The sequence below is a fragment of the Callithrix jacchus genome, chromosome 5 (assembly GCF_049354715.1).
Source record: "Callithrix jacchus isolate 240 chromosome 5, calJac240_pri, whole genome shotgun sequence".
NCBI classification, from domain to species: domain Eukaryota; kingdom Metazoa; phylum Chordata; class Mammalia; order Primates; family Cebidae; genus Callithrix; species Callithrix jacchus.
Genome location: NC_133506.1, coordinates 140,414,166 through 140,430,627, shown reverse-complemented (window position 1 = coordinate 140,430,627; position 16,462 = coordinate 140,414,166). Strand labels below are relative to the sequence as shown.

Genomic DNA, 16,462 nt, shown 5'->3' with positions numbered 1-16,462 from the left:
TGTCCTGTCTTGATTGCCAAAGTTTGGTTTAAGTCTTTAACTTCTACAATAGCTGCCTTGGCCTTGTCATTAAATAGAGGAGGAACAATTGTTTCATTGTGAGAGGTTTTGGAAGAAGGCTTAGGGGAAGGTGTAGGCAGTGAGGGATCAATGAAAGTATCTTAAAAGATCCGATAGAGCTTTTCCTGAAACCTCAGTCCCCATATCATAAAACCAGCTTAGTGAAGGGAACCAGCTTAGAGAAGAGGAAGAACTTTGAGGGTTTGAGATAATAGGATTGCACTGGTTTAGCTGACAGTTAAGGGAAGCTGTTCCTTTAGTAAAGTGAATGTATGGTTTTAGGAGATTTCAGCTGCTGGTTGGAGCAGTCCATCCTTGCTCTTTAGTGGTCCACAGAACACTGGACCAACCAACTATGGCATAAAAGCTCTGTATCGAGAGAGCAAGACTTGTGGTTGACACTGGAGTATTCATCGAAATCTTCCCAGGCTAAATGGTCCCAATTCACTAATGCCTAGTCTGAGGAAAACCAGGAAGGATAGAGGCATTTTTCTGAAGTGGAGAGCTGTCTTTGACTAGGCAAGTCCCCATAGGGTATCATAAGGCAAGCATCAAATGTAATAGTTTGAGGCAAAATTGACTGGGTTACATTAATAACCAGATGGTCAGCAATAGAGCAAGGAAAGAAGAGAGAGTAATAGAATAGATGAAAGAGAGTTAAATTTTTCTTAGCTTCAGTTTGGTAGGTTTTCCCCTGGGACTGTGGCCCAGGACTCCAACGCGGGTGGTACTTTCTTGACTTCAGGTGTGATGCATCCATCCTCTCTCTGCTGACTGGACTGCAGTTTCAGTAGTTAGGAGCACTAAGTAAGGTCCTTCCCAGCCCAGCTTGAGCTTCTCCTCTTTCCTTCCCCAGGCTGATGTTGATGCACCGGGAATTCCAGGGGCAGCGCCTGTGTTAAAAGGCCTTTAGTTTTAAGAGAAAGTAGAAGATAGAACAAGTATATAATTTTTAAGAAATTGATTTTTTTGTTTTGAAGGTAGGAATGTCAGCAGTGGAGTGTAAATAAGGCGATCTGTAGAGTATTTCATGAGGAGAAAGACCAATATCTTACCACCGGGCAGTTTGGATTCTCAGTAGGGCAATAGGAAAGCACTTGGTCCATGGTTACTGAGTCTCTAAGACTAATTTGGTTAAGCGGCTCTTTAACCAAATTCTTTCTGCTCTCCCTGATAAGGGTGGGTGTCAGGGAATATGGTATTCTCATCTAATGTCTAATGTTTGGGATAACTTTTTAATGATGTCTGCGGTGAAATGAATTCCATTGTCACAGTCAATATTTTCTATTAGTCCGAACCTGGGTACTTTATTTTCAGTTAGGGCCTTGACTACATTATTGGCTGTTGCATTTGAAAGGGGGATAGCTTCAACCCAGTGAGTGAGGTGATCTACTCTCACTAGTAAATATTTTAGACGGCCTATTGGAGGCATTTCTGTGTAATCAACTTGGATACTTTGGAGTGGCCTTAAGCCTGGATTCCTTCCCCCGCAAGAGGTAATCTTTTTATAGTTTGTTCATTAGTTTTCTTACATACTAAGCAACTATTTGTAACCTGTTTGGCCAGGGTATAAATTTCTATACAACTATAAACTCTGAGAATTGCATCGCACATGGGCTGGAGCCCCCAGTGGGTCCCTTGATGTAGTTGAGATAGGATTTTTCTCATAAGATAGCATTTCTCTCTGGTCTGGCAATATCCATTTTCCTTCTGAATTCTCTTTAGTGCCTATTCTTATTAAATTTTCTTTTTTAGTGGAAGAGAAAATGGGGATTATGGTAGGAGGAGGGAAGTAGGGAGTTAAGTGAAAAATATGCATTTCTGAAGAAACAGCAGCCAGCATAGCCATCTGATCTGCCAGGTTATTTCCTAGACTTTCAAAAGAAAGGCTTTTCTCGTGTCCAGGAACATGGACAATAGCTATTTCTTCCAGCAACTGAAGATTATTCAATGCTTGGGTGATTAGCTTCTTGTGAAAAAGGTCTTGACCTTTACTATTAATGAGACCTCGTTCAGTCCAAATTTTTCCAAATGTATGGGCCACTCCAAAGGCACACTTGGAATCCGTATAAATGCTTCCTTTCAGGTTCTGTAAATACTTTAAGGATTGGCTGAGTGCAAACAGCTCACACATTTGAGCAGACCAACTGTTAGGCAGTCTTCCTGACTCTATTTCTACAAGTTTCTCTGTCAATTATTGAATACCCATTGTGTCTTTTTCCTTCAATTACCTGGGAGGAACCATGTATGAATAAGTGCAGTCCAGTCCTCAAGGGAGTTTCTCCTAGGTCTGGTCGAACTTTGTATGGTAATCAATTAAATCCAAACATGTGTGCTGTCTCCTTAGATTTGAATTCCCTGTTAGGAAACCCGCTGGGTTGAGTGAATTATCAGTGGTTAATGTTAAATCATCTTTTTCTAACAGAATGGCCTCATACTTTAAGATTCTTGAGTCAGTAAGCCATTTTCTGTTTTCTGGTTTAAGATAGTTCTAACTTGGTGGGAGGTGTTTACTGTCAATTTTCCTCCAAAGGTTAACTTTCCGCTTCTTTGACTAATATTGCCATAGTTGCAATGGATTGGATGCATTGAGACCATCCACAAGTGACTGGATCTAAGACCTTTGATAGGAAGGCCATGGGCTCCCAGCAGCCTCCATGTTCTTGAGTAAGCACTCCTAAAGCTACTCCACTGTCCACATTGACAATAAGGTGGGATGGCTTTTCTAGGGAGGGTAAGGCTAAAACAGGGGTGGTTATGAGCCTTTCAGCCTTTCGACTTGGTCATCTTCCTCAGAAGTCCATAGGAGATGGTCAGGCTTCTCCTGGGCAATTTACTGTGTAGTGCATACAAGTCAATCCATAAGTGGCAGTATCCAACTAACCCTAAAAGTTTCCTGAGTTCTTGTTTAGTTTGAGGCAAGGGTAGGGACATGATTCCCTCAACTTGTTCAGGCCCTATTCTTCACTTGCCTGCGCTTATTAAGTGGCCTAAATATTTAACTTCGGGCTCTATATACTGAAGCTTTCTTTTTGAGACTCATAGCCCCTCAAACTGCAGATGGTTAAGAATATATGTAGAGAAGTTAGCTGCCTTCTCTATATCTTCACCAGATATAAGATCATCCATGGACTGGAGAAGGCATATTTGCTCTGAGATGACAACTTTTTCTAATATTTGTTCTAAGAGTTGACCAAAAAAATTAGGGGAATCTGTGACCCCTTGGGGCAAGACTGTCCATTGATATTGTTGTTTCCACCCTGACTGGGTATCCTCCCATTCAAAAGCAAGTATATTTCAGCTATCTTCAGCTAGGGGACATGCCCAAAAAGCATTCTTCAAATCTATTACAGTAAACCATTGATGATTATATGGAATCTTGCTGAGAATGGTATAAGGACTGGGGACAATGGGGTGGGTAGTCTGCACAATTTGGTTAATAGCTCTAAGGTCCTAATCCAGCCAGTATGATCCATCTGATTTCTTGACTGGCAGTATCAGGGTGTTATAAGGGGACATACAAGACTTCAGAAGCCCGTCTTTAATAAAGCCTTCAATTATAGGTTTCAACCCTATCCTGCCCCCTAGGGGAATGGGGTATTGCTTCCTTCTTACTACTTCTCCTGGGGTCTTTAGCTTGATGTGGATTGGAAAGACTAAGAGTTTCCCTTGGTTCCCTTCTTTAGACTAGACATTAGGATTAATACATTTTTCATCTGCAGTGGTGAGTAGATTTAATGAGGTGAGGAATCCTCTTGGGCTAATTTGTAGACCTATGCTTAACTTTAACATTAAATTCCTCCCCAATAAAATTAGTCCCTGCTTCAGGGATTAACAAGAACTGAATATGTGCTGAATGATCCTGGTACTTGGCTTCTGTGCTTTCTAAAAATTTTTTTAAAATCCTTCCCCTTTTACCCGAGAGACTAAAAGTTCTGAGGAGCAGACAACACCCCCCACCCCCCACAGCTTTTCTTGCCTTGGTATATTCTGACCAAGGAATAATTTATGCCCCCCACCCCCCAGGGCTTTTCTTACCTTGGTCCCAACCACCAAGGAAATACTTTACTGGGGCATCTTTTTCTTGGTCTGTGCATGGAGTTGCTTAGTTGCTATGGTATTTGTAGGCTTTTTTAAAAAAATTATTATCTCGCATTGCTGAGAAGCTGGGCTTGTTTGTCACATTGGGTAGGTTTCAATTCCTTACCCCTGAGGCCACTGCAATGAAGTGGTGGGATGTGTCTCCTCATGCCTGAGACCATCCAGCAGAGAACGGTTTGTCGCCATACAGGCCACCAGAATTGTTAAAGGTAAAATTTTGATGCCTCAGAAGAAATAGCACTCAAAGATAAATTCTCTCAGCAAGGCAGTTTACTTCTATAGAAGGGTGCAGCTCACAGATGGAGCAATGATGAGCCCACACTTGAACAAGGGAGGAAAAGGGGTACTTATTTCTGACAGGGGTCACCCCTACTGCTGTGTCCTTCCCCTATTAATTAGGGTTAGACCAAACAGGCTAGACTAATCCCAATTGGCTGTTTTCAAGAGAGCAAGGGTATGGGCTAGAGTGGCAGGGTGGCTGGTTTGGTGGGAAGGACGATTACAGGCAGATCACAGCAGGTAGCCAGCGGTGACCTAGGTCAGAGCAGGTGACTGGAGCAGATGACCAAAGCAGGTGACCAGGATGAGTCAGGATGGAGCTGGGGGCTGGGGGAACAATGTGAACTACTGATTAGAACTGGTGGAGAAGGTTGTTTACTGAAACTACAGGGAGGTGGTTTAAAGGAAGAACTTTAAAATGGTGGACAAATAACTGAACATACTGACATTCTGATTCTTTGAAGAGAAATTTAGAACTCATTGTATCCAATAGAGCCTTGTTGTGCAGTTTGAAGTCAGGTAATGGGATGATTTTGGCTTTGCTCTTTTTTGCTTAGGATTGCTTTGGCTATTCATTCTCTTTTTTGGTTCCATATGAATTTTAGCATTTTTTTTTAAATTCTGTGAGAAATGGTGTTTGTAATTTATTAGGAATTGCATCGAATCTGTAGATTGCTTTGGGTAGCATTGTTTACTCTTATGTTGACCATCTGTTTCTCATACTGAGGATATATAAGCTAGCTAAAATACTGATATATGATTTATATGCCATAATTTGTTTGATGTATATATAAATAAAACTATTTGGAAGAAATTGGCTTTATACATTTTAGGGAGACATAAGACATCAATCAGTACATGTAAGGTACATACATGTATGATCCAGAAAGGAGTGTCTGGATTAAGATAAGGGGTTTTGAGGACCAAGGTTATTATAATTATGTAGATGAAGCCTGCGGGTAGGAGGCTTCAGAGAGACTAGATGCTACATGCCTCTATCAGATCAAAAAAATGACAGACTCTTAATTAATCTCTCCTGGATCAGGAAAAGACCTGGAAAGGAAAGTGGATTCTCTATAGTATGTAGATATTCCCCACAGGAGACAGCTTTGCAGGCCATTTCAAATAGGTCAAAAAATATATTTTGGGATAAAATCTTCAACTTCTGTCAGGGCCTGTTATCTGTCATGTGTACTATACTAGAAACAGATTAGAATTTGTTATCTTATTGCTACAAAGAGTCTGTTTTGTCACTCTTAAGATCTCTGTATTAATGTTTATACTGATCAGTTGTGCCTGAATTCCAAAGGAAGAAGAGTATAAGGAGGCATGTCCTGCCCATGGTGGACAGAACTGGTTTTTCAGGTTTACTTGGGCCCAGAAGAGGGATTTATTCAGTCGGCTAGGGGGGCTTAGAATTTTATTTTTTGTTTACACTTGTATAAAACTCACTTCAGTTTGGATCCTTGCTGTTAAATAAAATTGTTTAAAAATTATTACTGGATGGGAAGGGGAAACAATCTGCACAGACATGTATTCCTTGATCTGCAGGTTATAAACAACTTGTGAAATGAGTGATTTGGAAGATGATGAGACACCCCAGCTTTCTGCCCACGCCTTAGCAGCTCTCCAGGAATTTTATGCTGAGCAAAAGCAACAAATTGACCCAGGCAAGGATGATAAATATAACATTGGAATAATAGAAGAGAATTGGGTAAGTAAATACATTTCACAGCCATCAGGAAGAATTGATGTGGAAGCTACTCTATGCCTTAGTCCAATGTTTGTTTGTCTCACTTTAAATCAGAATCTCTGTCACCTGTCATTTGGGATCTGAACTTCTCTATGGGAGCTAAGACAGAAAGCAGTCAGTGAACATTTTAGAACAGTGTAAATGTAAATGCAGCTTTTCTTGATTCTATCAGGCTGGTTGGTGATCAGAAGATGGGGTTTTTCAGATAAGGAGATAATGATGCAGGATTTTTCTTCTTGGTCACTTTGCAAGCCAGGGTCCCTCAGCTAGCAACACCCCGGCTGGGCCTTGCTCAGCCATGCTGGTGTGCCCCAGCTTGCCTGTGTTATATGTGTACCCATATTTGACGGTTCCCAAGCTCTTGTACTGCACCCAAGAAGAATGAGGATATGGTGGACATTGGAGGGTGAGGAAGGCAGAGAAGAAGTTTAATGAGCAATGAAAACTGCTTTCAGCAGAGAGGGGATGCAGGGTTGGGGGATGGTCACCCCATGTGGCTGGCTCTGGGGCCCTTTATGGACTCAGAATGGGGAGTGTGTGCTGACTGGTTTGTGAGTATGCAAAAAAGGTTAAAGTGAAGGCACCACTCAAAGGTGGGCACAACAGTGTGGAAAAGCAAGTAGGAAAGGGTAGGTATATATAAAATAGGTAAAGGGCAGAGAACTCTCAGAGGACAGTGTGTAAACAGGAAGGCAAGTTCTCAATCTGGTCCAAGGATTTAACTTGTGGCTTGGCTTTCAGGCTTTAAACTGTCTTTGCCTGGAGGTGGGGTTTTACTGGGGACCCACCCCATCTGCATAGGCATTTGTCTGCCTGTCAGTAATACCTTATTATGTCCAACACAAACTTCTGCTTCATTCTTGGATACAGATAGACCCTACTGGTTTTTATGGATCCCAGAAATCCTGGTGAAAGAGAAAATATTATCATTGCCCAAAAATGGGGGAACTAAAACATGTATTGAAGAATTGATGGGAAGAAATTTAAAGAAGATATTAATAGCTTCTGGTATATAATATATATTTCAATTATATTTTTATAGTCTGAATTACAATAGAGATTCAAAAAAAATGAGTTGAAGGAGACTCATAACATGACCTGGAACCTATCAATTTTTATTTTGTTTATTTTTATCTTTTTGAGATGGAGTCTCACTCTGTTGTCCGGGCTGGAGTGCAGTGGCACAATCTCAGCTCACTGCAACTTCCAGCTCCCTGGTTCAAGCGATTCTCCCAGCTCAGCTTCCCCAGTACCTAGGATTACAGGCACGAGTCACTATGCTGGCTAGTTTTTGTATTTTCAGTAGAGACAAGGTTTCACTATGTTGGTCAGGCTGGTCTCGAACTCCTGACCTAGTGATCTGCTCACCTCGGCCTCTCAAAGTGCTGGGATTACAGGCCTGAGCCACTGCGTCCCACCTAAATTTACTTATTTATTTTTAAAGGAAATAGTTGAGAAACAGACACGGTTTGAAGTTTGTCTGTGACTACTCCTTGATGATAGGTGTATCTTCAACATTTTGTAACTGAAAGGAAGCTTCTACAGGCTTATCTTTTTTTAATAATCTTTTACATTTTGTGTCCAATTTGGATCTCTAAGTTATATAAACTTTTCCTATTTACCCTGTTTGAAACTAACTGTGATAAACATGTTACTTTCCATTTACTCCATATGTTCCACTTATTTTAATGCCTCTTTCTCACTATTTCTCTTCTTTATGTCTGTTTACCTTCTATCTAGATGCTTCTGTAAATAATAAATATAAGAAATTTGAAGTACTGCATTATTCTTGGGGTGGTCTTTTTCTTTTTTTTCTGTTTCATTTTTAAAATACTATTTACTTTTTTTCTAATTCTAAAAACTAGTCCTAATCCCACTGCTTAGAATTAACACCTTTTCTAACTTTGAAACTTTGGTTTGGTTTGATTATAAAATTGAGAAAATGTAGAAAGCATAAAAACTGACAGACAAAATTTAGCCATGATGTCTAACTAGAGGTATTGGGTACTTACCTCCTCAACAAAAAAGAACCAAAATAGTGAGACAGTATTCTCACTTCAAATAGATTACTTTAGAGAGAATGCTGGAATTCAACAGAGAAGTGACAGGAAACACCTAAGGTGAGGAAGGAGAGGAAGCAAGGCAGCCTGCTTGACAGGGATCAGTTAGGATCCTGGAGAGGCTTCTCAGTGTGGGGAAAGGCTAAGTGAGTGACTTCTAGCAGTTTATATTCCCACCATGGATTTTTCAATCCTATCCACAGAAGAGCCCTTTTGACCCATGCCGGCCCTGAGACAAACATAGGGAGCTGCCTAGAGACCATGTGATGACATTGCTCCAAAAAGGGAGCACATGCCAGGTCCCACACAAGGCACCATTTTGAGAGTCCAGCCCTGACAAGACTGCATCCTGCCATGACACCCAATAGCCTCTGCATCTCCACATCTCTGGAGCCCCATTGACTTCCCCCAGACTCAGTTGGGCTGCTGTGGTCTGCTGCCACTAGAGCTGAAGTGTGAGCCATGGGTGGCAAGCAACCCCACTGCCTTCAGTACAGGAGCACTGCACAATTAAATATACCCATAGGAAAGGCTGCTACCCTGCTTATAGCTGTGACTAGGGCTAAAGAGTTCACTTCCCACCCTCCTGCTTATGGCTGCTGCCACTAAAAACCACATCACCCTCCCTAAGAATAGCACCGCTACTGCTATTCCAACCTGAACATTTTTCCAGGGAACTGGGGATTACCCTGACCCTGCCAACCACAGCCAGCACCTGCATTCACCACTAGGAGTCCTGAGTACAGGCCTGCTGAGCCTGGCTCCATCTTCCCCTACATAATGTAAGGGACACCATAAGTGGCCAATTTTTTTTGTAATTTGCTTTTTTTTCTAAGGTGGAATCTCACTCTATCACCCAGGCTGGAGTGCAGTGATGCAATTTCAGCTCACTGAAACCTCTGCTTCCTGGGTTCAAGCAATTCTTGTGCCTCAGCTTCTTGGCCTACAGGCACCATGCCTGGGTAATTTTTTGTATTTTTGATAGAGACAGGGTTTTACCATGTGGCCAGCCTGGTCTCGAAGAGATCTGCCTGCCTTGGCCTCCTGAAGTGCTGGGATTACAGGCATCAGCCACCATGACCAGCTTTTTTAAAACGTTCAGTGTCCAAGAAGGCAAAGAAAAGACAAAAGGGATAGAAAACCTATTTAATGAAATAAGACCTGAAAACTTCCCCAAGTCTAACAAGAGATTTAGACATCCACATACAGGAAGCTTAGAGATTCTCAAACAGATTAAATTCAAAAAAGTCTTCTTCATGGCACATTATTGTCAAACTGTCAGAAGTCAAAAGGCAAAGAGAGAATTCTTAAAACAGCAAGACAATTTTATCATGAATCCAAGATGAAATGATTAAAAAAAAAAAAAGACAAAAGTGTCTATTCACTTATAAAGGAACCCTCATCAGACTAACAGCATATTCTCTGCAGAAATCTTACACGCCTGGAAAGAATGGGATGATATATTCAAAGTGCTGAAAGAAAAAAAAAGCCAGCAAAAGATTGTATGCTCAGCAAAATTGTTCTTCATAAATGAAAGAGAAATCAAGACTCCCAGACAAGTAAAAGCTGAGGAAATTCATCACCTCTAGACCAGCCCTATAAGAAATACTTAAAGGAGTCTCCTATGCATTGAACCAAAAGGATGAAATCTACCATCATGGAAACATGCTAAAGTATAAAACCCACTTGTAAAGCAAACACAGAAAACCACCAGATTATGATAGTAAGAGAGAAAGAAAGGAACAAAGGATATACAAGACAGCCAGAAATAAATTAATAAAATGATAAGAATAAGCCCTCACATATCAGTGACAACGTTGAATGTAAATGGATTACACTTTCCCCTTAGAAGATAGAGACTACCTGAACAGATTTAAAGAAAAAAACCTTGCAACCTCATGAGAGAACATGAATCAGAAAAACACAACAAAAGAAAAAAAAAAAAAACCTGATCCACATACATGCTGCCTACAAGAAACTCATCTCACCTGTAAAGACATACAGACTGAAAATAAAGGGATGGAAAAACATATTCCATGCACAAGGAAATAAAAAACAAGCAGCACTAGCTATGCTTATATCAGATAAAGCAGATTTTAAGTCAAAAACAGTACAGAGAAACTAGGTTATTATATAATGATAAATGGATGAATTCAGCTAGAGTATATAATGATTCTAAACATATATGGACACAACACTGGAGCACCTGATATATAAAGCAGATTTTATTACATCTACAAGGAGAGATAGACATCAGTACAGGGATAGCTGGATACTCCAACATTAGAGAGATTATCTACATAGAAGATTAACGAAGAAACATTGTACTTAAACTGCACTTTAGACCAAATAGACTTAAGAGATGTTTACAGAACATATCATCAAACAGCAGCAGAATATGCATTCTTCTCATCATCACATGGAACATCTCCAGGATGGATATGTTAGGATAGAAAAACAAGTCTCAACAATTTTTGAAAAATTGAAATGTCAGGTATCTTCTCAGGTCATAACAGAATAAAACTAGAAATCAATAATAGGAGGAACTTCAGAAACTAAAAATACAGAAAATTTAAATATGCTCCTGAATGATCATTAGGTCAGGGATGAAATTAAAGAGGAAATCAAAAAATTTTTTGAAACAATGGAAAGTCAAAGCATAACATACCAAAACCTGTGGAATACAGCAAAAACAGTGCTAAGAGTGAAGTTTATAGCAACAAACATCTATATCTAGGAAGTAGGAAGGTTTCAAATAAATAATCTAACAATGCATCTTAGGAAACTAGAAAAGCAAGAACAAACCAGTCCCAAAATGAGTAGAAGGAAAGAAATAATAAAGGGCAGACAGAACTAAACAAAATGGAGAATAAAAAAATAAATCAAAGGATCAGTGAAAAGTTGGCTTTTTAAAAACATAGACAAAACTAGTAAACTACTAGGTAGTCTGAGAAAACAAGACAAAAATAAATAAAATCAGAAATAAAGATGACATCACAACTGAAATCCCGGACCAGGTGGCTTTACTGCTGAATTCTACCAAACTTACAAAGAATTATTAATACCAATTATCTTTAAATTATTCCAGAAGTTTGAAGTGGAGAGAATTCTCCCTAACTTGTTCTGTGAGGCCAGCATTATCCTGACACCAAAACCAGTATGTAAGAAATAAACAAAATTATAGGCCAGTATTCCAGATGTAGACACAAAAATCCTCAACAAAATACTAGTAAATAGAATCCAATAGTATATAAAAAAAATTACACCATGATCATGTAGGATTTATCCTAGAGATGCAAGGAAGGTTTAACACCTGCAAATCAATAAACAGAATACGTCATATCAATAAACTGAAGAATACATATTATATGATCATCTCAATAGCTGCAAGAAAAGCATTTAAAAAATTCAACATCCCTTCATGATAAAAAAAAACTCTCAACAAACTAGGTATAAAGGAACATACCTCATCGTAATAAAGGCTATATATGATAAACCCACAGCTAACATAATACTGAATGGGGAAAAGCTGAAAGTCGTTCCTCTAAGATCAGGAACAAGATTAGCATGCCCACTTCCACCACTGCTATTTAACATAGTAGTGGAAGTCCTTACTAGGACAATCAAGAAAAAAAAAAAAAAAAAGAAAAAAGAAATGAAAAGCATCTAAATTGGAAAATAGGAGGTCAAATTGTCCCTCTTTATAGATGACATGATCTTACACTTATAGAAACCTAAAGACCCCAGGAAAAACTTTTAGATCTTATAAAGTCAGTAAAGTTGCAGGATACAAAATCAACACAAAAATCAGTAGCATTTCCATACACCATTAATGAACTAGCTGAGAAAGAAATCAAGACGGCAATCCCATTTACAATAGCTACAAAAAAAGAAATACCTAGTAATAAATTTAACCAAGGAGGTGAAAGGTGTCTAAAAGGAAAACTGCAAAACTCTGAGGAAAGAAATTGAAGACAGCAACAAATAGAAAGACATCCCATGCTCATGGATTAAAAGAATAATCATAGTTAAAATCATCATTATACCCAAAACAATGTATATATTCACTACAATCCCTATCAATACTAATGTCATTTTTCACAGAAATAGAAAAAAAGTTTCGAAATGGCTATGGAACCGAAAAGCAGCCTGAATGGCCAAAGTAATCCTAAGCAAATGGAACAAGGGTCGAGGCATCACACTACCTGAGTTCAAATTATGTTATAAGGCTACAGTAAACAAAACAGCATGATATTGGTATTAAAACAGGCACATAGACCAATGGAACAGAATAGAGATCCCAGAAATTAATTCACATGACTATAGCCAACTGATTTTTGACAAAGGTGCCAAGAACACATATTGGGGAAAGGACACCCTCTTCAATAAATGGTGCTAGAAATATTAGATATCCATATGCAGAAGAATGAAACAGGACCCCTAGCTCTTACCATATGCAAAAGTGATCTCAAGATGGATTAGACTTAAGCATATGGCCTAAAACTATAAGACTTCTAGAAAAAAACATAGGGGACACACTTCAGAACATTGGTCTAGGCAAAGATTTTATGGCTAAGACTTCAAAAGTGTACAAGAAACAAAAATAGATAATGGGACTATATGAAATTTAAATGCTTCTACACAGCAAAGAAAACAGCAGAATGGAGAGGCAGCCCATTGAGTAGTATACAATATTTGAAAATTATTCATCTGACAAGGGACTAATATCTAGAATATATAAGAAACTCAAGCAAAATTTAAAAACCAAATAATATAGGCAAAGGATCTGAATAGACATTTCTCAAAAGAAGACATACAAATGGCAAACTGGTATATGAGGAAAGGTCAACATTACTAATCATTAGGGAAATGCAAGTCAAAACCACACTGAGATGTAACGTTACCCCAGAATGGCTATTATTAAAAGATTAAAAATAGCAGATACTAGTAAAGGTGTGGAGAAAAGGGAACTCTTATACACTGTTGGTGGGAATGTAAATTAGGAATGCCTCTGTGGAAAACAGTATGATGAGTTCTCAGAAAACTAAAACCAGAACTACCATACGATCTAGCAGTGTCACTACTGAATATTTATTCAAAGGAAAAGAAATTAGTTTATCAAAAAGGTACCTGCTCTCTCGTGTTTCTTGCAGCACTATTCACAATAACAAAGATAGGAATCTACCTGTCCATCAACAAATTAATGGATAACGAAAATGTGGTATATATACACAATGGAATGCTGTTTAGCCATAAAAAAAAGATAGTGAAATCATGTCATTTGCAGCAACATGGATGGAACTGGAGGTCACTATGTTAAGTGAAATAAGCCAGGCACAGAAAAACAAATATTGCATGTTTTTATATATGAAGGCTAAAAATGTTGATGTCATGAAGACAGAGAATAGAATGATAGATACCACAGACTGGGAAGGTTGTGTGGGTTGTGGGGATGGGGGTGATTAAAAGAGATTGGTAAATGAGTACAAACTTATAATTAAATAGGAGGAATAAGAGATCTAATGCTTTAGAGCAGAGTAGGGTAACTATAGTTAATAACAGTGTATTGTATATTGCAATGTTGCTAGCAGAGAGGACTCGAAATGTTCCCAACACATGATAAATACTCAAGGTGATACTACGTACTCTGACTTGATTATTATACATTCTGTGCATGTAACAAAATATCACATGTACCCTATAAATATGTGTAATTAAGAAAGAAGACATTGGAAAACTAGCGGATAAATCCAGGAGACTCAATGTTCAACAAATAAGATTCCAGAAAAATGGAACAAAAAAGGAAGAAGGAAGGAAAGCTTTAAAGAATATTAGAAGTTTCCAAGAAATAAAGACCCTCACTAAGACACATGATTATGATGATTATGAAAATTATGGATACAGATGACAAATAAGATCCTAGAACCTTCCAGAAGAAAAGCAGGTTTCCTACAAAGTCTCAGGACTATGAATTACATTGCATGTCTCAATAGCTTTATTAGAAATGTTAAAAAATAGAATGATGGCTTCCATATTTTGAGTGAAAACTTTGTTCAGCCTAGAATTTTCTTTTCTTTTTGAAATGGAGTCTCACCATGTTACCCAGGCTAGTCTCAAACTCCTGGGCTCAAGCAGTCCTCCCACTCAGCTTCCTGAGTAGCTGGGATTACACACATACTACCATACCAAACTGTAGTCTAGAATTCTATATGTAGCTAACCTATTACTCATGTAAGGATAACATAAAAACATTTTAGATGTTACAAGTCTCATTCATTTACCTCCTGTGCACCTCTCATGAGCTTCAGGAGGGTTTGCTGCAAGTGAGAAGAAAGAATACATGAGCTCCAAGGAATAGGAAATCTGATGCATATAGTAGGAGAGGGAATTCCCAGGATGATGCTGACACAGAATGTCCCAGTGTAACAGTTGTGCTGCACGTCTAGAGAGCAGTTGATCCAGATTGTAGTAAGAGGATGGCATGTTCCAGGATAGAGATCATCAGGGGAAAAAAATGAAAGTGATAGGATATCTGATATGTAGAAAATTATATTGAAAGGCCAATAGAGGACGTTAGGAGAATTAGGGATAAATACAAACTAACCAAGCAAATGAAACAGTCATGCATTTACTTACTCTAAGAAAAACAAAAAGAAATTCTACTGAAAGGAAATACAATTATAGTATACCACTTGGCTTAGTAACGAACACTGACACTTAATTCTAACTAAACAAAACTTGCTTTAAAACTACATTGGGGCTAGGCACAGTGGCTCATGCCTGTAATTCCAGCACTTTGGGAGCTCTATGGGGGTGCAGATCTCCTGAGGTCAGGAGTTTGAGACCAGCCTGGCCAACATGGCAAAACCCCATGTCTACTCAAAATACAAAAATTAGCCCGGTATGGTGGTGCATGCCTGTAATCCCAGCTACTTGGGAGGCTGAGGTGGGAGGATCACTTGAGCCTGGGAGGAAGAGGTTGCAGTGAGCGAGATAGTGCCACTGCACTCCAGCCTGGGCGACAGAGTGAGACTCTGTCTCAATAAATAAATAAATAATAAACCCAAAAAACTATATTGGGGGGTGAAGGAAAGGTAAATGATGTGTATAAGAGCAAAATCCTCATCTGTCACAATAAATACATAGTATATATAAGATGGATTATCAAGGAATAGCATTTAAAACATAGTATTTAGAGATGTGGGGATAAATGATCAGAGGAAGGGTCAAGAGTTGAAAATGGTTGCTTCTGAGGAGTGAGGGTCAATGGCAAGGAGTCATGGGATAGAAGACTCTTGTTTTTCTTTATAAGCCTAGTAGTGCTGTTAATTTTTAAAGCCATGTTCATGTAACATATTAAGAGCAGAATTCTCCTCAGTTGGACAGGCACAAAGATGGTTCTGGAATGAACATCATGATGACTGACCAGGGAGAGTCTCAAGTCCAGTTCAAACTTGTATTGGTTGGTGATGGTGGTACTGGAGAAACTACATTTACGAAATGTCAGTTGACTGGTGAATTTGAGGAGTATGTGGTTACCTTGGGTACTGAGGTTCGTTGCCTTGTGTTGCACACCAGAGGACCCATTCATTGTATGGGATGCAGCCAGGCAGAAGAAACTGGGTGGAGTGAGAGATGGCTATTATATCCAGGTCCAGCATGCCATTATAATGTGTGATGTAACATTGAGAGTTACTTACAAGAATGTGCCTAACTGGCACAGAGATCTGGTACGTCTATGTGAAAATATCCCCATTGTGTTGAGGGCAACCGAGTGGGTATTAAGGACAGGAAAATCTGTTGTCTTCCACCAAAGGAAGAATCTTCAGTACTATGACATTTCTGCCAAAAGTTAGAACAACTTTGAAAAGCTCTTCCTCTGGCTTGCTAGGAAGCTCATTAGAGACCCTAACTTGGAGTTTGTTGCCATACCTGCCCTTGCCTCACCAGAGGCTGTCATGGCCCCAGCTTTGGCTGTGCAGTATGAGCACGATTTGGATAGAGGTTGCTCAGACGACATCATCTCCCTGATGAGGATGATGACCTGTAAGAATGAAGCTGGAGCTCAGCATCAGAAACCTAGTTTTATTTGTCCTGTGATATCAGCAGTGCAGCATGCACCATTTATTATCCAGGTAAGTAGAACATGTGTTTCATCTGTGGGCTGCTGAAGGAGATGAATGGGCTTCAGAGTGAATGTCGCAGTTTT

General features: G+C 39.2%; 1 protein-coding gene and 1 pseudogene across 4 annotated transcripts in view; both read left to right on the top strand.

Moving 5' to 3' along the window:
• The window catches only part of EEF1AKMT1 (EEF1A lysine methyltransferase 1), a 92,129-nt gene that overhangs the window by 23,373 nt on the left and 52,294 nt on the right, over nt 1-16,462 (top strand). For all 4 annotated transcript variants that reach the window (XM_035302322.3, XM_035302321.3, XM_008998002.5 and 1 more), the window contains exon 2: nt 5,992-6,154. In XM_035302322.3, coding sequence (XP_035158213.1) covers nt 6,011-6,154 — 144 coding nt within the window. In that variant the 5' untranslated portion in view covers nt 5,992-6,010. The remainder of the gene's footprint in view (nt 1-5,991; nt 6,155-16,462) is intronic.
• Nucleotides 15,526-16,425, top strand: LOC144582748 (GTP-binding nuclear protein Ran-like; annotated as a pseudogene).